The sequence below is a fragment of the Spermophilus citellus genome (genome assembly GCF_964194105.1).
Source record: "Spermophilus citellus genome assembly, chromosome: 4".
In the NCBI taxonomy this organism is placed as follows: Eukaryota; Metazoa; Chordata; class Mammalia; order Rodentia; family Sciuridae; genus Spermophilus; species Spermophilus citellus.
In genome coordinates, this window is record NC_138185.1 from 103,845,153 (window position 1) to 103,865,584 (window position 20,432).

Genomic DNA, 20,432 nt, shown 5'->3' on the forward strand with positions numbered 1-20,432 from the left:
CCTGAGTCAGAAAGGGAGCCTAGCACTGGGAGTCAGGCAACAAGGCTCATTCTATGCTGTTTAGTGTTACCTATTCATCTAAGAGTTCCCCAGTGTAAAATGAAGTGATAGGACCGCATCAGCATTTCTCAAATTTCATTTGAGTATCACTATGCTTGCTTTTATTCTTGAACCACCAGTACTATCATATGCTTATTTATCTTTTTAAAATCTAAATTAAAAGTATACTTTATGTTGTTTACTGTGACTGCAAAACAAAGGTCATATGTAATAAAGGTTACAGTAAAAAAAAACTAAGGTAACCACGAAAATAAACACATAACGGATAAATTTTTGTATAATGTCTCAAATCCTATGTAGATTTCTGGGAAACAATCTAGATCACCAAAGTCTTTGTCAGAGATAAACAAAAGTGGACACTAGTCGAAACGGTAAGGACCAATTTTCATCAGTAATGAGCACTGCATTAGGGAAGAGAGTTCAGCTTGAACTGAGCTCAACTTCTATTTCCACAAAAGCCACTGGGTCTTTTACAGGGAGGATGAGAGAGCTGGGAGAGAGACAAGCAGGGGTTCAGCAGAGTCAGGAAAATGAAAAATTACAAGCTAGGTTAGTGTAATTAATATCAAGCCAGCTGGATGTGCTAGCTAGCAATGATCAAAGTTAGGGTTCTACTGTCCCATGAGACTGGGAGACAGAGGCCTATCCTCAGGTGTTGGCTGGAACAAACAGTAAATTCTTTTGCCAGCCTTGAGTTTTCTCAGGCAGGAACTTTAAGGGGGGCAGGGTACTAGAGTCATCTAGAGATGTAGTCTTGAGCTATTAGAAACTATGTTAGTGTTCATACATGTAGATTGAGGTCTAGACCAAGAAGAAGGCTTAGAAGAGCCTAACTGGAGTTTGGTCAAGGAGAGAATGTCAGCTTTTAGCTTAGACAAAAGCAAAAAGTAAAAATAAAAAGTGCATCAACATGTGTTGAGACTACTTACAAGGTGCTTGATACGGTTGAAGTAGGTACGCTAATATCATCTCCCCTTTCAACAGGCTGAAGAAACTGACACCCAAAAAGGTTAAGACACCTGCCCAAGGTTACATAGCTAGAAAGAAGAGTAGTGCTGGAAATTCACAATAGCCAAACTATGAAACCAACCCTGGTACCTATCAACAGATGAATGGATAAAGAAAATGTGGTCTATATACACCATGGAATTTTATTCAGCCATAAAGACAAATGAAATTTTGTCATTTTCAGGAAAGTAGATGGAACCATTATGTTAAGTGAAATAATCCAAAATTCCCGATGAACAGCTTTGAGTCTTTGTCCAAAGGCAACTGCTCTACAGGGGCATATTTCAGAGGAAAACAATACCATCAACAAGTGAAACAAGTAGTTTAATTTCTTCTGGACATTAAGTCATTTGTCACTCCCATTGTACATGTGGAAGAGGGGGTCATACTCTTCAGCTATAAGACCCCACACGAGGCCAGGGGATTCCAGGGAGGGAAGCAGGGGCCTTCCACTCCCTGATAGTGTTGCACCTGCAGAATTAAGCCAAACTAAGAGGTCAAGGGTCGTATGTTTTCTCTCCTGTGTGGAAGCTAGAGAAAGAAAAGATAGTGTGTGTGTGTGTGTGTGTGTGTGTGTGTGTGTGGGCACTTCTCATGTAAATCAAAGGGAGATCAGAAGAATAAAGAGACCAGGAGGTAGGAGGAGGAGAGAGAGGGGAAGTGCAGGGGAGTGACATTGGCCAAAATTATATTTTTATATTATGTGCATGTACAAATATATAAGAACAAATCCCATCATTATAAAAAACTATAATGCACCAATAAAAATTGTGGGGGGATGGAGTGTAATGCTTGGATTTGAACTCTGTCTTGCTGCTCCCAGAGTTCATAGCCCCATTCTCTGATTCTAGGCTCTGACCACCCTTAAGCCCATTCCTTTCTCCCACATGTCCATCCTACTCTGTTTCACAGTACTGAACCTGGACAAGTACATGGGGCTGCACAGTGGTTCTCAGCTCTGGCTACACATTAGAACCACCTGGGGGAGCTTTAAAAATAGGATGCCTGCATCCCGCCCCTACATGCCCTTAAGTAATTAGTCTGGGGTGCATATTAACATAGGCATTTTTAAAGAAGTTTCCAGGTGATCCCTTTGAGCAGCCAGTTTCCCTAGGAGCCTCCACAGCTATCATTCTATACCATCTTTACAAAAGCCTTGTGAGAAAGACAAGAAGTTGGCAATAACTATGTCCTGCTCCTGAAGAAACAAACTCAGAGGCTGAGGCTCCTGAAGGTAATAAGATCAGTATGGAATCCAAAATTCCGGATGAACAGCTTTGAGTCTTTGTCCAAAGGCAACTGCTCTACAGGGGCATATTTCAAAGGAAAACAACACAGTCAACAAGTGAAACTAGTAGCTTGATTCTTCTGGACATTAAGTCATTTGTCACTACCATTGTACACGTGTAAGAGGGGGTAATACCGGCTTCAGCTATACGACCCCACAGGAGGCCAGGGGATTTCAGGGAGGGAAGCAGGGGCCTTCCACTCCCGGATAGTGTTGCACCTGCAGAAACCAAGGCCAGCCAGAGAAGAGAGGGCCTTATTTCTCTCTCTACCCATGATTCCACAGCAGCTCTTCATCATGGCCCCTGGGGCACAGGCTAAGAACGGCCTAGAGAAGTCGAGGACCTAATACCGCACCCTTCCAGGTCATGTCTCCGGTGGTACAGCACTGTCAGGGTCCAGCTTCGAGTCTTCCTTGTATACCCAACACTGAGCCCAGTACAAACCACTGCCTTAGTGGTTTGTACACTAACAAGTGAGGAGGGGAGAGGTGGTCTCGCACCGCTGGAAAAAGAGAGGTCACTGCCCACCCTTGGGAGGCTTGGGGGACGTTGCTGCTCACATCTGATGGGCATCACTGCTCACAGCTGTGGGACGTCACTGCCCAACGTTGGTACTTACGGGACTGATCCCCAGTTGTGGACAGTAGAGAGGCCACCTTTCACACCTGGGACCACCTAAGGACCACTGAATATATTTGGAAAGGCTATTTATTCTATCCTTGAAGATGCCACAGGGGGACCCAGCAGCTTCAGACCCTCGGCAAAGGGGGCGCTACCATGGCAGAGGACCCCTTCCCGCTCCAGCCCCCCGTAAAATGCAACAATCCGAGGCAGTACTCAGGGCGCATCCCAGTCATGACCGAACAGAGGGCGGCCACACCCCTGGGGAGAAGTCGGGTGGGGACCTCAGGGCGCAGCTCTCCCAGTCCAACAGCTCGGCCCAAGGTTTCCGCAGCCGCGGCCCTCCAGACCACGCAATCCTACAGTCCGCCAGCCCCACGGACCCACGAAAGAGCAAGGGGGCGGCCTCGGGGCGGCGGGAAGGTCGTCGGAGGGCCGCCTCCACGCCGAAGCCACTTTCAAAGTCCCCCAACATGGCCCGCGGCGGCAGTCAAAACTGGAGTTCCGGGGAGTCGGACGGTGGACCGCCCGAGGAGCAGGCGCCGGAGGAGAGCGAGTGAGCGCGCGGGGCCGGGCGTCGGAGGGCCGGGCCGCGAACCCGCCGTGTCACGCTGCTGGGGAGCCCCAGGCGCCGCCGGAACCTCCGCGAAGGTTCTGGGCCTTTGTGGCGTCACTGTCTCTGCGGAACCTTCCGCCGGCGCCGAATAAAACCCGCCGCGGAGGAGCCGGCGGCTCGAGTGCGGCGGTACCCGGCGGGGAAGTCGGCCCGGCGCGGGCGCGCGGGAGGGAGCCCCCGGGCGACGGCCGTGACCGTGACCGTGACGCGCAGGCGGGCGGCGGGGGCGCGGGCCAGGGGCCCGGGGGGGCGTCCGGGACGCGCTAACCGGCCTCGCCCGCCCCGCCCCGCAGAGACAAGATGGTGAAGGAGACCCAGTATTATGACATCCTGGGGGTGAAGCCCAGCGCCTCCCCAGAGGAGATCAAAAAGGCCTATCGGAAGCTGGCGCTCAAGTACCACCCGGACAAGAACCCGGATGAGGGCGAGAAGGTGCGGGGCGGCGCAAGGGGGCGGCGCGGGGTGCTGGGGTCTTCTGGAATTATTCAACCCTGCAAGACTCTGGGCTGTGAATTATTGACGGCAGCAGGGAACCCGAGCCGCGTTGGGGAGGCTGTTGCCAGGCGCCGCTCCACCCGCAGCGGGGCCAGGCCGGGGCCAGGCGGGAGGTGGCCCGAGGCCGAGGCGTGCAACGCGGTGCAGTCAGTGGAGGGCACTTGGCGGAGCCCCTGCTTGCTAGGTTGAGGATGCGGGAGGTCCAGGGGCCAGAGGGATTAGTATCACTCTTGAACCACTGCACAGCTCATTCATTCCTCCATTCACTCCACAAGTGTTTGTGGAGCCCCTATCCACCATGTTTGCCGGACCTGGGGGAGGCGCTGGGATTGACCGGTGGGGGCCCTGCTCACATGGGATTTGCGGACATTTCTGTAGGAGAGGCGGCCGCAAACCCAGAAAACAGGCACGCATCCCCAGAAGTTGTGTGCTTGCTGGGCACCACCGGCTTTGAAGTATTGCTGTGCTTATATTCCCCATGGATACACAAACCCCAAGGATGAGTTTCTTGATAATGACTGGGTTTGGCCAATGAGCCTACCTCCTGCCTGTTAGCTGTCAGTCACCTTTTCTGTATTAAGGATGAGAGATCTGTAATTTGTCACATTCACCTAAATGCATATTTCAGGTTTCCTGTGGCACATGACCCACAGTTGACCATAAATACCAACAATATGCCGAAAATGGTGTGCATATTAGAGATCTAAATTAAACTTTTTCATCCTGTTTGCAGAAACGGACATTCTGCTTGTTTTCCTAAAGGAGGATATGATCCACCTGTGTAGATAACTTGAAGGATCAGGCATTGCAAGTAAAGCTTGTTGGCCTTTCCATCTCTCCCTTCACTTCTTGTCATTTTCTTACAAAACTTTGTATGCCCCTGGTGGGTCTTGGGAGTGGGTGCGTTGTAGTAGCTGATAGCAGTGACAGCTGGGCCACTTTTGAAACCACCAGTCACCCAACTAGCATTTAGACCTGTGGAACTGACGCTCGGGACCAAAATACCTGTCTGCGTTCCTAATTTCAAGCTGGAGCAAGCTTCTTAAAGAAGGTTGGCTGGGTGGCAACAGTGATAGAATATTTATATTTAGCCACATGTGCCGAATGTGGCTGTCACAAGTTGAAAATGCTTCCCTGTAAGACCATTTGTCTGTTACCCACTTGCGTTCTTGTCTATATTTAGGTGGCTTACTGTAGCTTTTAAAGTCACTGACTTTCTACATGCTGTCGGTGATTCACAGACTTGCTCTCTAATTTCACTGTAGTCTGTTGTTGACAGTCTCCTTTAAGGAGGGCTTCTAGGCTTCTAATTTCATGTTTCAGCCATCTCACTAATAGCAATGTGAGGGAAAGCCTTCTGACCCTGGTTTCAGGTCAAATCTCACAGTGCTCCCGAGAGTAGGTTTATGGTGGTGTGTATGCTGTTTGATATGAGTGTGTTTTTGGTGTTCTGAAGCTTCTTTTTAAAAACTAAAATTAGACTTGCCCTTTACCTGTGTATAGCTTTCACCCTGAATATACCTGCCCAGGATGATTATTTGCTTTGTTTGAAACTAATATTTATTTATAGCCATGCCCTGAATTAGTATCACATAAATGAGGCTCTTAGCAGTGAGGTCTAGCAAGGTCCCTCTGGTTTTTTTTTTTTTTTTTTTTGGTAGGGGGAGTGTTTTTGATGTGCCCACTGCCAAGAATACTGCCCCTTCCCTACCTTTCATGAAGGGAACAAAACCTTTTCTTTTAGTTCTGAGCTAAGACATCTTCCAGAGGGCTGTCTCTGACTCACAGATTGATGCAGTGGCCCAATCCTCCTCCTCATATAATGATGATTACTTGTTTGATAACTACCCACTACCTCTAGATGTGCCATGGAGGTGCTATAGTGTTTGTCACCTGGCTGAATGAATAAACAATGTCATGAGAAGAAATGTATTTTAAAATATTCTAAGTTGGAGGAGAGAGATACCTACAAAGGCACAGGTTGGAAAGGAAATTGCAGTGAAGGGAGATTGGGAGGCCAGTGGAACTCAAAGGGGATGGGGAGACTGTGGACACAGTTAATAGAAATTCTGCTCTCAGGTTCCCCAGAAAGGGCTCATTCATTCATTCATTCACCAACTACCTCTTGTTTTGGTACTACTGTGTGCTGGGTACACTGTGCAGACCTTCTGTTTTTTGGTGCAGTCTGTATGTAGCCCTTGTCCACTTTATTGACCACAGGTGAAACCTTTTTATTTTTTTCACCTGTTCTCACTGTATTATTAATGTCTCTTCAAAAATAGATTAAGCCAGTCCTTTTCCACTTTGCTGTGGGCCAACTGAGAAGGCCATTTGGGGTGTTGGTCTTTGTTTTTTGCCCTGTTGTCCTGTGTTGCTAAGCATTGGGCAGCCTGTGTTTGTTGTCGGATGCTTTGTTCTGCATGGAGTCTGTACTTGCTTCTCTGTGGCTGATTTTCTGCAAGACAGGGTCGAGAATGGCAAGTCAGCAAAATAGTCCCTTTTAGAGGAGGTGTATTCTTGGCTGTTACCCTGTTGAGATGAGTTTGGTCTTTTAATCAATTTCATTGTAACACTGAGTTTGAGTAATAGATTTTCAAGGTAAAAACTCTAACAGTGCAGAAAGCTTCACAATACAGAGGAAAAGCCACTGAGAAAACACATCCTGATTACCCTTTGAGGGTTTCCAAGAAGATTTTCACAGAGTAATCATACATGGTCATCCTGGTACATGAACTTTTTTCACTCTTTCCTCACTTAAAATTTTATCATAAGTACTTTTCCAAGTTGCTGTGTCATCTTCAAGGCCATTTTTCCCAAGTTTGTATAGTCATTCCTTTAAGATTCTGTGGCCAAAGACCATAGTCTGAAAAGTGAGCTGGTCAAAACCCCTAATCTCCCACTGGGAGGAGAGGTCCAGACAAGAGCCAAACTAGACCCTGGAGTGCTAGTGCCCTAAGGGTAGGTAGGAGGGCTCACTGCTGTCAGCTGGAGGCCCCTTCCCATGTGACATCTGGCCTTTGATTCAGTGTCCTAAGCGACAGGGCATTCCTTTCCCATTCTTAGATTCATCTATTAAATCCAAGTGTCTTGGGAGTATCCAGGTATTTGAGTGTTTCTAGTTCCCGTGGAGCATACTTCCATAGTCCCTGACCTATACATACAGGCCCAGAAACTCATTAGGGGCAGCCTGGCCTACTTGCTTTCTGATCTTCTGAACCAGGCACCTTATCCCAATGCCTCAGTTGTTTCTTTTCTTTTCTTTTTTTTTTTTAACTAAAGAAAGGGATGATTGTGTATGATACCGATTTCTTTGCAGAAATACTATGAGAATTAACATATCTAAATGCCAAGTGTATGATGCTGATGTCTTTTTAATTTTTTTTTAGTTATACATGGACACAGTATCTTTACTTTGTTTATTTTTATGGGGTGCTGAGGATTGAACCCAGTGCCCCACATGTGCAAATGCCTTGCCACTGAGCCACAATCCCAGCCTGATGCTTAATTGTCCATCAGACTTAATTGTCCAGTTTTTTTGTTAGCTATTACTTATTGGCTATTATGTATTAGTTATTTATTAAATCTTGGCCAGGAATCTGTATAATAAGGGATGACCTAGTATTTCTGTCAATTTCTGTACTCTTTTCTTCATGGCACATTCTTCCCCCTGTATGTTTTGTAGGAGATATGTGCTCTCAGACTAAACTGTAGTTTCCAGAGGCCAAGTCTTAACCTCATTTATTAATTTCTGAATTTCCAGAATTGAGCCATTCATTTAATGAATATTTATCAACTGTTGTTCACATAGCAGACATAGTTGCAAGTTGCAGGCTCAGGGATGCAGCTGTGGGCAAAGCTAACAAAAATCCTGGTCCTCATAGCTTGCATTGCAGTGGGGGGTACAGCATAAACAAAACATGGTAGAAATGTAATATCATATAGAAAAAAGAAGCAGGGAAGGGGTCACGAGGACCTAGGGTGGACTTGCAGTTTTAAAGCTGGGTTGTTGGGGAGGTCTCCCTGGGAAAGTAGACTTTGGGTGAAGACTTGAACAAGGTGAATGGGGGAGGTTGTGCTCAGCCAAGGGACCATGGGGGCACATGCTGTGAGTAGTGACAAAGAACAAGGAGGCTGGCAAAGCTGAAGCAGAGTTGGGGGGGTGGGGGGTGGGCAGGAGGAGAGAAAGGTAAAGTGTTTGGGTTTCTAGGTGATAGTAAGGACTGGCTTTAATCCCAGTGACCTGGACCACCTTGGGGAGGTTTGGGAGCCAGATCTCTGATCTTCCAGAGGTGATCTGTTTTTTCCTGGCTCTTGGTACCCTACCTGTGATTGACATAGTTCACTAGCTTGGATAGAAAACAGACTGAAAACTGGGTGCAGTAGCACACACCTGTAATCCCAGTGGCTCAGGAAATGAAGGCAGAGGACTGTGAGTTCAGTTAGCTTCAGCAAATTAGGGAGGCCCTAAACAACTTAAGGAGACCATATCTCAAAAGAAAAAAAAAAAAAAAAAAAAGGAAAGAAAACAGGCTGAAAGCTGGGATGAAGAGGTTGCTGTCCAGGCATGAGAAGACAGGCTCAGCCATGGTGGATGCCGGTGTTGGGGAGAAGGGATAGAACGTGCATGTTTAAGTATTCTGATTTTATTTTAAAGATGCACAGTGAACACTTGCATATTCTTCACCTGGCTCAACCAGTTATAAATAAGCTGCCATGTTTGTTTAATCTCTCTTTTATTGTTATTACTATTGGCTAAAACTTTTGCATATGTCATAACCATTCAGCACTAAATACTTCAACATGTTTTTCCTAGGGTCCTTTTCAGTATCTATAGTTTACAATTATCAAATGCAAGAATTACCCCCACTTGTTCCAATAATGTCCTATTTAGTCATTTTTTCCCTTGTGTAAAATCCACTCCAGGAGCACCCACTTTAAATTTTCCTGTCTTAGTTTTGGAGAATTCCCTGGTTCTTACCTTACAATTGAATTCCAGTGACAAATTTTGGGCAAGAATGCTACACATAGGGTGTCGTGTCTGCCATGGGGTACTAGAGACACAAATGTGAAGTAGTGTCAATGGGACTTGTGGGGAAGAGCAAGAATCTGGCCTGTGGTTAAGTGCTCACAGATGTCTGTGGTTGAATATCATATTTGTAAACTAGTTAAGTGATTCCCATGAGCTGAAGGCCATCATAGCACTTGGAGTCCTGGGCTGTGCCTAGTTACAAATGAAGCCCTAGCCAGTCTTGGGTCACCCAGCCAGGTTCCATTTCCTCCTGTCAGGTGCAACCAGAGTGGGAAAGAGACTTTTCCTCCCTCCTGCGTTCTGTCCATATTCCTACAGTGTCCCTGCCACCCGTCCCTTCATAATGTTTGTCCTGTGTGTCCCACTTTACAAAGGCAGTGAATGAAACCAGAGTCCCAACAGAGAATGTTCGGACTTGAACTGAGCTAAGGGGCCCCTGGGGTTGTTTTACATTTTCTGTGGTGCATTTGCTTAATAAAACAACTCAAACCTCTGCTCTCTCTGCCTCTCTTTTAAAATATCTCTCTCTTCTTTTTTTCTTTTAAAGTTTAAACTCATATCCCAGGCCTATGAAGTGCTTTCAGATCCAAAGAAAAGGGATATTTATGACCAGGGCGGAGAACAGGCAATTAAAGAAGGAGGCTCGGGTAGCCCCAGTTTCTCTTCACCCATGGACATCTTTGACATGTTCTTTGGTGGTGGAGGACGGATGGCTAGAGAGAGAAGAGGTAAATGCTTTTAAAGAAATGTAAGCAAAATTTTTAGTTTCCAAACTTGTACATGTTGCTATAATCTGTATGGCTCATGCTTTAAAATGGTGCAATTGTTGTGTTTGGGGATCGTTAACTTTAGTTTATCACTTGTCTAATATGTAGGCTACTTGGATCCCTTATTATATTTATTACTTATCTGACACTCTTCAAACAACATATGAAGGAGCGAATGGGGTTGTGGATAGAAAGGAAGAGATCAAGTAGGCCTATAATATCAGCTACTGGGGAGACTGAGGCAGGAGGATTACAAATTTGAGGTTGAGGTCAGCCTCAGCAAGATCCTGACTCAAAGTTAAAGAACTTGGGATATAACTTAACAAAGGTGTAGAGTGCCCCTGAGCTCAGTCTCCACTATGAGGTGGTAGGGAGTGTCAAATTCACTTTGCTATCTCTGCCTCTCTTGTGGGGTCAGACACCAAAGTGCCTGAGAGACATAAATGACCCCTCCTGAGGTTGCTGGTGAAGCCTCTACCAAGAGTGTCTTGTCAATTCCCGCCCACCCACCATCCCCTGTCTCTTGGTCCCACCACCTGAGCCAGACCTGTGGGCCCTCTCATTCTGGTTGTTGGGCTCAATGGTGCTTAGTGTGGACTCATTTTCCCAGTCTGCTCAGGGGGTTTTCTAGGTTTTCACATTTTATGTTTTAAAATCCTTATTAAACAGACTGTCAGCCTTTCTTTTCAGGAAAAAAATAAAAAAGCAATGTAATAATCAGATCCCCAGGCAGTGAATGAGGGACTTTAAACTGAGTGGACGCAGGCCACAGTTTTGGAGTTCCAGGGTTTGCTCTTGTTTCTCTACATCTCACTTCTTGCCGCCTGTGTGGGCTGTCACCCTGATATCTATAGTCTATGACAGCTAGCCCCCTCCCCTTGTCTAGTTCACTGCTGACAGTCTGTTTGGATCTTGGAACCAGATAACTAAGCTTTTGCAATAATGAATAAAATCAGAAGAAACGAGCTCTGCATTGGCTCCAACAAGTGTGGTTCTGGTCAATGAGAGGCTCCTGGAAAAATGAAGCTTTATTTGTTCTCACGTTATAATTGACTTTGAGCTTTAAAAAGCTTGGGCGTAAATTCCGTGAACACAGTATACTGAAAATCACAAAGTGTTTATTAGGAAAAAATCCCTCCCCTGTCCTCTGGGTATGTTGCCTGCTCATATAATCGACAGTGTAGACGTGATTAAAACCTTGGGTTTTTCTTGTCCAGCTCTCTCACTGTCTTGAGATGAAAAACTTCACGCCCTTAATTAAGTCATCTCTCAAAGTTGACAGCCAATAAACCCGGACACCTTGTCCCAGTGACTGCAAGAACTTTGGTAGCAGGGAGGGTCTGTCTACTGTCTGGCCTCATGAACTAGAAGAGCATGAGAGCAGACAGACTCCCACCTGAGGACCAGATGCCCACGGTCCTGAATGAAGAAACAGGATTTAGGCAGAGGAAAGAATTCCAACTTGGCCCCAGTTGACAGAAGGGCTTGGAAAGTAAAGAGCTTGGTGCCCAAGAGAGCAAAAGGTCCAGAGCCTCTGGTTGTCACACATTCATCTATGAGGATAAGGCTTCTTTTGTGGGGAGGACTCAGTCAACCAGTTTCATGGGTTAACATTGCCTTCTGTTTCTCAATTAGTGATCTCTCCCTATCCTCATATTAGAAAGTCTTTTTGTTGATCTCTATAAATGTTTGAGTAATTAGCTCATAGCCAGACAGGGCGTTATTTCTTATAATTGGCACAGGGCCAATGGATGCCATGATGGAAGCCTTGAATGGCCCAGACTCAGCTATTAGTGCTGGAGACTTCTTATAATCAGGGGTCATGTGGGTAGACGTTAATACGGTGGTATACTTCATATAATATTACTAACTGTTTTTTTTCTCCCTTGGTAAGGCAAGAATGTGGTACATCAATTGTCTGTAACTCTTGAAGATTTATATAATGGTGTCACAAAGAAATTGGCCCTCCAGAAAAATGTAATTTGTGAGAAATGTGAAGGTAAAAATTAATTTTTGAATGATTCTCATAGTTCTTATCCCTTGCATCTAGAAATAAGTCAGCTTGTTTCATAGTTAAGAGAAAAACTAATTGTGAGGGTCAAGCAGAGTTTACAAACAGGTTACCTGAATGTTTTATTGGAGCTGCACATTTTTTTAATATGTTGACAATTATTTCAAACATTTTGAAATGAAGACAGCTCACCTAAACTGGGGGTTGGCAAAGTTTCTGTAATGAGTGAGATATCAAATATTTTAGGCTTTGTGGGTCACACAGTCTGTTGTAAATACTCCACTCAATTGCTAGAGTACATAAATGAATGGACATGTCTGGGTTCCAGTAAAATTTATTTTATAAAATCCAATAGTCTGGGCATCTTAGTTAAATGTAAATTAAATTGGGCACCTTAGTTAAATGTAAATGAAATTGACATAATTTTAAAAAATCAGAATTTCCACATCAAGTCAAATCTGGTGTCCCCAGACCCATGTTGTCACACAAAATATTGGCTGAGCGGGTAGTCGCTCCCATTGGCAGAGCTTGCATCCTTTGGTCCTCTGTAGCCCCAACCTCCTCATCCACTGGTGGGCATGAGTGTTTTTGTACCTAAGAAAACACACATGATGAAGCTAAGGTAATAAATGTGGATTGACACAGCCAAAATGACAATTGTTTGAGATTAGATATCATCATCTAGATATTATTACTTGATGCTTGCTAGACTCTTACAGACTCTTCCACATTGCTTTTCATGGTTGTGAAGAGTCAAAATCCCAACCCAGTGTTTATGGGTCACTGCCCTTCTGCTGCGTTGCTGGGAGGGAAGAGCACAGCTCTCACTCTAGTCATTCCTCCACCCCTAGGTATTGGTGGGAAGAAGGGATCAGTGGAGAAATGTCCACTGTGCAAGGGGCGTGGGATGCAAATCCACATCCAGCAGATTGGGCCAGGCATGGTGCAGCAGATCCAGACTGTGTGCATCGAGTGCAAGGGCCAGGGTGAGCGCATCAACCCCAAGGATCGCTGTGAAAGCTGCAGTGGTGCCAAGGTGGTCCGCGAGAAGAAGATTATCGAGGTACACGTGGAGAAAGGTGAGACTGTACAGAACTAGCACTCCATACTGGCTGGAAGTGCTACCTAATGCCAATTATGGGGCACATGGGTTAGGTGTCAGGGATGTGGGATACGCCATGTCACACATTTAAGAGATATTAGGGTGTGTCAGAATTCCTCCTATTTCCAGGTCATCTTCTCTTGACCCTGCTTGTCATTATTTCATCCCATGAAACTCGCTAAAGTTTTCTTGCTGAAGACAATCTCTTTTTAAGGTTTTCTGATGTTGTGAAAGTCTTTCTTAACCCCAGATGTGTTTAGTTGTCTCTGCTGCCTTTCTCAAACATTCCTTTGCAATTTTTTGGAATGTTTCTCCTAATGATTTCTATTGCCCATTAGCCACCAGAGCTTGTGAAGTCTTTGTAGCTGTGGTTCCTTCTCCCCACACTTTCCTTCTGATGTATCAGATCCACCTAGTACTATGCTTTCCCTTGCTATTCATTTTACCTCCTGCCATCATTTGAAGGCCAGTTACAGTCCCAACTGTTTTCCAAGTATTCTCTGGTGGTTCTGTGGCTTTCCAATCCAACAAACATATCAGAGATGAGACCCAAAGCCAAAGAATCCAACCCCAGACTGTCAAAGGTGTTGTTAAAGCCTTTTCATTTAAACATGCCTGAACTCTGTGCCTGTGTACCTAAGCATTAGAAAGGGGCAGGCTAGCTCCCTTGTCCCGGTAAGTCCCCAGAGCCATATACTATGTGTAGCATCAGAAAGTTGGGTGATTAACTTATGCTCCAAGTGCAGTCTGTTTGGCATCACAGGGCCTGGGGCTGGGGAGTAGGGAGTGAACCAGACAGAGAGCCTCATTTTGCCCTCTCCCTGCTGCATGTTTGGCCTAGGGCCCTCTTTTCTGGGTAATCCCAGTATCCCATCTTGCCCCATGCCCATTCAAGATTGGGAGATTTGATGAATAAAGAACCCCCAGAGGACTCTGCACCCCTTCTTCAAAAGCTTTGAGAAAGCATGGTTTTTATGAGAAATGGCTAATCAGAAAGGGGTGATGTTTCATAGGTATGAAAGATGGGCAAAAGATACTATTTCATGGAGAAGGAGATCAGGAGCCTGAGCTGGAGCCTGGTGATGTCATAATTGTGCTTGATCAGAAGGATCATAGTGTCTTTCAGAGACGAGGCCATGACTTGATCATGAAAATGAAAATTCAGCTTTCTGAAGCTCTTTGTGGCTTCAAGAAGACGATAAAAACACTGGATGAGCGAACCCTTGTTATTACATCCAAATCAGGTAATGTTGCCAATGTGTTTCCATTGTGCATGGGTGGTGTAATAACCCAGCACATGAGCCGAGTTTCACATCTAAGGCTGACTTTTGTTATGAAAGTTGTTGTGACTTTGTTTTCTCTAACTTGAAAGTCATCACTAATTACTAAAAATTTTATGATGAGGGGAAGTCTTCAGAGCTGGAAGAAATCTCAAATAGGAATCTTGGGGGGGTCTAAAATCTTAGTTGGAATTTGCTACATTTTGAACATTTTTTGTGTAATAAAAAACAATACTGATGATAGGAGCTCTTTTTCTATCTAGTGGGATTGGTGCTGATTGACCCACATGTTCCTCTAGCTTTTATATTGTCAATTACATATGAGAGACATTTTAAAGTAGAACTTTCCTGGGAAAAAAAAAAAAGAAAAAAACCCCTGCTAATCAGCTTATCTCCAGAGGCTTCCACAGGATCTGCCTGTCCACACACACCCATGGGGAGCTAAAGGAAGCTGCTTGAAGAAGGCACCTGTGGGTGGGAAGTGGTCCTGAGAGCCTGGGCTTGGCCTTCTGGCATCTAAATAGATAGCAGGGTGCTCTGCTCCTGGGAGGGTTGATGTTAACTGCAGATCAGGATGTTCACGTGTGCTCCATAGCACCTGCCTACAGGGGCTGAGCGCTAGGGAGAAGCCAGTGCTGCTCTAGTCCGCTCCTGGCTATCATAGCTCTGCCAGTGTCCATCTAAAGGGTAGTGGGGTGGGTTCAGGACTGGGTGGGAGGTTCCCAGTTGATAAGCCTGTCCATGGCAGTGGTGGCTGGTGATAAGACTCTGCAGTCCAGTGGAGGGGGCACAGTGCACCTTCCTGGCCAACTTTCTGTACTTTTTGTGCCTCTCCCCATTTTTCATTTCTCCTCTCTGAATGCTCTCCTCTTTATGGCCCTGTGCTCTTTTTCTATCCCTTTCCCCTCGTTCATTTTTCTAGTTCCTCCTTTTCTGGGGATAATATGAAATTGAATTATATAGAAATTATATTTCTTATTAATTAATTAGAAATTATATTTCTAAGCCTTATCAGAGTTTGTGTTTGTTTTTGAAATACATTTTTTTTTAAATTTCAAGCTTAGAAAAATCTGTATAAAAATAGTACAAGGCCCACCCGTATATAACTTGCCTGTTAACAGGTAAGTTTGATTTGATTTTTCATTTGCTCTCTGTGAGTATATATATATATGCATACACTTACTTCATCTGAAAATGGCAGAAAGTGCTGCAGCATAATACAAAGTTTGTGTGGAGTTTAAAAATTAAATACTTTCCTTTATAATAGCTCTATTCCATAGCCCTCCCAAGGTGACCCCCCAACTTGAGGAGAAAAATTGAGGCCCTGATTCCAAGCCTCCTGAGAGCCCAGGCTGGCAGGCAGCATCCCTGTGCAACTTTGGAAGAGCCCGTCATTGGCCAACACTGGACGATGTGAGGTTGCGTCAGCCCACCAGAGCTCCCTGGCACTGGGCCCTGCTGCCTCTCAGCTGACCCCAGCCCAGGGAGTTTGGAGCCAAGCACAGAAGTGAAGCTACTGAGTACAGAACCCTAAAGGGAGGGGAGTGATAAATCCCAAGAAAGCAGTTCCCCTGCTTAGGCATAAGGAGGGGCAGGATATCCATAAAACTTTCTGCTGGAGATATTGGGGGGTTTTGGTTTTTCTTTGTTCTCATCCTTTGTGCATGTCCTTTCTTCTTTCCTTTTCTTACTTTGGCTTATTTCTTGTTCCTTCATATCCTCCTCTTAATCTTCCTCCTTTCCTCTGGGATTGAACTGCAGAGGTGCTCGAGTTGGCTTGAGCTTTGCTGAGAATCAGGAGATTGGGCGGGGGTGTGTGGCTGGTGGGGGTTGCTGGCCTGTGTTCTGTCCCCAGCACCACCAAAAATCTGTAGTGATGGAAAAACTTAGGAGCTACACAAGGGTGTTAGTATTGGAAGGGCCTGACTGTGGTGTCTTCCTTCTCTAACTGGTTTCCCTGCTTTCCAGAAAGTGTGGGAATTGGGGCTTGAGACTAGTAAGGAGTGGGACCTGATAGGAACTAGGAGACAAAGCAAGTGTTTCAAAAACACAATCACCAAGAATGCAAAACACCCAGCAGCCTTTCAAAGCTTAAGAGGTCACTGTGCTGCACAGTCAGTGACTGTGGGGGACATGTCTGAGTCAGAGCCCTACCATGAGTGACCTCTAGGATAGAGTCATGGGCACAGTGTATTTTTAAAAACTTGTATGATGTACTGTAAAGATTTCCTCTGGAAGAGATTTTGCTTTTTAAGTAGTCCCCTTCTGTGACCTACTGTTTTCCAAGGGAGGAGGCTGCTTGAATAAATTAGAGCTTGGCTTCCTCTCTACCTCGTCCCTGTTTTTTTCTAACATTTCTTTGTTTTCACTACTGAGATCAAGAGCCCACTTTCAGAGGCCCTTTTGTCCCTCTCCTTTTCCTTGCTTGGGGAGAAATAGCATTTTTAGACCTGTGGGAGAGGCTTGGTGCTGGGTGTGGGATGCTGAGCTTTCAGGATGCCTCTTGAAATCTTGTCTGGAAGAACCAGAGGAGCATTTGAGACCTTTCCAGCTCACCAGTGAAGAGCAAGTGTTTTGGAACCAGGAGGGGGACAGCAGTGACTAAAGCCACCTTGGGAGTTCCCTCCCCAGGAACCTGGTTGTCACCTGCAGGTGGTGGGGGCTGGTTGGACTTTCTGCTGCAAGCTTTGTCTAAGTCTTGGGAGCACTCATCTGCTCATGGTAGGGATGTCCAGACCACCTGAAGAGGCAGGTGGGAAGGTATCAGCCCCACCTGAGGCGCACTGGGGTGTTTTGACTTCTAGTTCCCTTTTTAACCTCTACCTTAAGATGGAGGCGTCAGGATGTTGCTACCTTGACATACTGCTGGAGCCCAGAACTGGCGAGAGTGGGCCAGTCCCACCCCCAAACCCTTACCCAGTGCCTGACTTGAATGAGGCCTCTTCTTTCACCACAGCTGCAGGGCCTCTAGGGCCTGCCCAGCTTTCCCAAAAAGAGGCCAATCAATCTAGGCCTCCTCTGTCTCCCTGTTTGATAATTAAACCTTCTCTGTGGCAGGTGAGGTGATAAAGCATGGGGACCTGAAATGTGTGCGCAACGAGGGAATGCCGATCTACAAAGCTCCCCTGGAAAAGGGAACTTTGATCATACAGTTTTTAGTAAGTGCACTTATTTTACCTCACAGTACATAATATTAAATGCCTTACCTGAAAGGGTAAGAAAGCACCACCTGTGTCGCCCCTTACCCTTTACAGGTAGTCTTCCCTGAAAAACAGTGGCTGTCTCAGGAGAAGCTTCCTCAACTGGAAGCTCTGCTCCCTCCCAGGCAGAAGGTGAGGATCACAGAGGACATGGATCAGGTGGAGCTGAAGGAGTTCAATCCCAGTGAGCAGAACTGGCGCCAACACAGGGAGGCCTATGAGGAGGATGACGATGGGCCCCGGGCCGGAGTACAGTGCCAGACGGCATGATGTGGCATGACTTGGCACTATGCAGCGCGGCCTGGCCAGAGTAGCACATGATGAATGTAAAGTTGGCACAATGAAAAATGGCATCGCTTTAATGGCCTCGTGTTTGGGGTGTCCTGTGTATGTGTTCAGCATTCTCCATTGCTGAGTGTCTTTTTGGTTTTTTCTTCTGTTTTTCTTTTTGGTTGTAATTTAAGTTATAGCTTGATTTATATTTAAATGTTTTAAGTGTAAATCACCTCTAGTCTGCATATGGAATCTGTTTATTTACACTTCCAGGACATTGGAGATGCCAGTGACCACAATGACACTTTGTGCTTCTAGTGGCTTTGATATAGTGTGGTTCCACAGTAAAGCACAGCCCAGAGAGCAGCACTCAGCCCCTAGCAAACTCCCAAGGCACGAAGTGGGTGTCCTGGCCTATCTCTATTCTGATTTTTCTCTTTTCCCTCCCTTGGCAAAGTTAGAGGACATGATCTCAGGGCTGCTAATATGACATTTCTGAATCTAGATTCCAGGTGAACCTCTTAAAGAATAAAAGCACACGTGTGGATTGGACTTGGCTCCCATTCTTGGTTCATATGGAGTGGGCTGCACTCCAAAGTTGCTAGGGCCCACCTATTTCCTACTGCTGTGTGCTCTTAAGTGTCTGATCATCTAGGAAATTTTCTGAGCTTTCCAGGCCCTAGTGAGGACAAACCAGTGTTTTAAGTGATGTGCCGATGTAGCTGTTTGCCTGTGACCCCTGCACCTTGTTCTTTGTGGTTTTAATGATTTTCTGTTGACAACTTTTGCAATGTTCTCCCACCAAAGTGCTTACTTGTAAACTAACCCTTCCATGTGCCCAGCAGCCTCAGTGCAGCAGAAGCCAAGGGAGAATGCTGGTCATTTGGCCCTGTGGCACAACACATTCTCCTGTCTGGTGACCCTAGATGAGCTGAGGGTCTGGAAAGGCATAGAATGTCTCAGTATTTTCCACCTCATTTCCCAGATTCAGCTCCTTTCCAAAGGATCATTCCTTTCATTGCACAGCCATACTACAAAGGGCTTCCTGCTCAAGTGACATTTGCTGAGAACTGCACTAAGTTCTATTAAGAACTAGTCTGAATGGACTAACACTGTAAATGATAGCCTGTTTAGAGGAACAGTAGTCATTACTTTATTCCTGGCAGGTAAACTACACTTTGAATTGGAGTTACCTCAACTTTTAGCCATTACTATTCATTTCTTTTCTACAAGTCATGAATAAAAATTGCTACCTTCTAAGCTGCTGGGCTCAGATCCACCCTTATTTGGTTATATGGTACTTGAGAGTTTGTCTCAGAGCAGGGACCTCCCCTATGAGGGTCAAAGGCCTGATCAGACCCAAGGCAGGCAGGGCAAGCCAGCTTGGATGGACCAGGCTCCCAAAGAACATGGCTGGCTAATGAGGCATAATTTGCTCAAAGTACAAAAAGAGCCCCCCTATGCCCACTTTGACCATTGGCCAGGACAGACTTAAAATCATTCTTTCAACTAAGCCTGTGTGAAAATCAGTTTATAAATGGACCACGACTCCAGGGTGTTGTTTCTGCGCTGTGACTTCCTAATAAATTATTGCTAGAAAACTACTGTTTAGTTGGTGATGGAACAAAATTACAATCAGCTCCTCCTTGTTATATAAGTGGAATCTGGAGGGTGTTGCTTAAAATTTTATTCCACCTGTACATTTGTCACTTTAAAATTAAAATTGAGCTGGTATGAGACAAGTGGTTTTGCTTTTTCTTTTTTCTTGAGCACCCAAATGAATGGTGGATTAAGTGCCAGCTTACGTTGTGTTGCTGATTTAAGGAACAAGGTTTTCTACTTCATGGGGCTTATATTTTGGGGGTAAGGGTGAGTACAGATGTACTCACCAAAGTGATAGCTTTGGTGAAGAGCTAGAGTAATGGGAAAAAGGGAAGAGACCTTTCTGGGGAGCCGACATCTGAGAAGCCCCCAACCAGTGAGGGAGCAGACCTCTGAAGGCCCTGGGGAGGACATGTAGGCAGAGGAAATGGCAAAGACAATGTGATTATGGGAGGGTGAGCATGGTAGAGGCAGGAGAGCGAGCAGGGGCCCATGAATAAAGAGCACAAGTTTCATTTCGAAAATAGGGGGTAGGGAGGAGTGGAGGAAAAGTGCATGGCTTCACAGGCACAGAAGATATGATCAATAAAAAGTAACAGGCATCAGCATGTTAGCTACTTAACTTTCCCCATTAACATGCAGAGCAAGTCTCAAGCAGACTGCTGAAGAGAAAAGCCTGGTACTCGGAGGTAAGCCCTGAGGCAGCAACAGAGTTCAGGTATATGGGTACAGTCTGGAGCCTAGGCACTGCAAACACTACAAGAACACAGCTTGTCTTCTGACACCTACTGGCAAGCTATAGACTTCTCTGAAATTAATAAGGGGGGGGGGGGCAAGGGGCATTTTGAATATACCAAACAGAAGGATCCCCAGGTAGGTAAAACCATAGACTGTTCCCATCCAGTCAGACAACCTGTGTCTTTCAGACCCCACTTAAAATAGAGCAGCTTCTTTAGGACATCACGTGGGAGCACACTGCTATGTACCTCTCCACATCAGTGGATCCCCCTAGAAGAGAGGCCTGCACTTCTAGGCTGTTAATGCAGTAAGTGCCCGTACCTCTCCAGACACAGGTATTC

General features: G+C 45.7%; 1 protein-coding gene across 1 annotated transcript; it reads left to right on the plus strand.

Annotated features, from left to right (window-relative positions):
• The first annotated feature begins 3,191 nt into the window (after positions 1–3,191).
• DNAJA4 (DnaJ heat shock protein family (Hsp40) member A4) lies at positions 3,192–19,496 on the plus strand. The gene is made up of 8 exons (XM_081288991.1): positions 3,192–3,534; positions 3,888–4,026; positions 9,666–9,846; positions 11,780–11,884; positions 12,748–12,975; positions 14,012–14,242; positions 17,336–17,436; positions 17,533–19,496. Exons 1-8 carry the CDS (start codon positions 3,452–3,454, stop codon positions 17,746–17,748), a joined length of 1,284 nt encoding a protein of 427 aa, XP_081145117.1. The 5' UTR covers positions 3,192–3,451; the 3' UTR covers positions 17,749–19,496.
• Positions 19,497–20,432: the final 936 nt, after the last annotated feature.

Bases quoted from the DNA above. Each gene is read 5' to 3' on its own strand.
- DNAJA4 (XM_081288991.1), top strand. From the start codon at position 3,452: ATGGCCCGCGGCGGCAGTCAAAACTGGAGTTCCGGGGAGTCGGACGGT. The intron at 11,885-12,747 runs GTAAAAATTAAT...CTCCACCCCTAG, and splicing joins AATTTGTGAGAAATGTGAAG to GTATTGGTGGGAAGAAGGGA. The intron at 14,243-17,335 runs GTAATGTTGCCA...TCTCTGTGGCAG, and splicing joins TGTTATTACATCCAAATCAG to GTGAGGTGATAAAGCATGGG.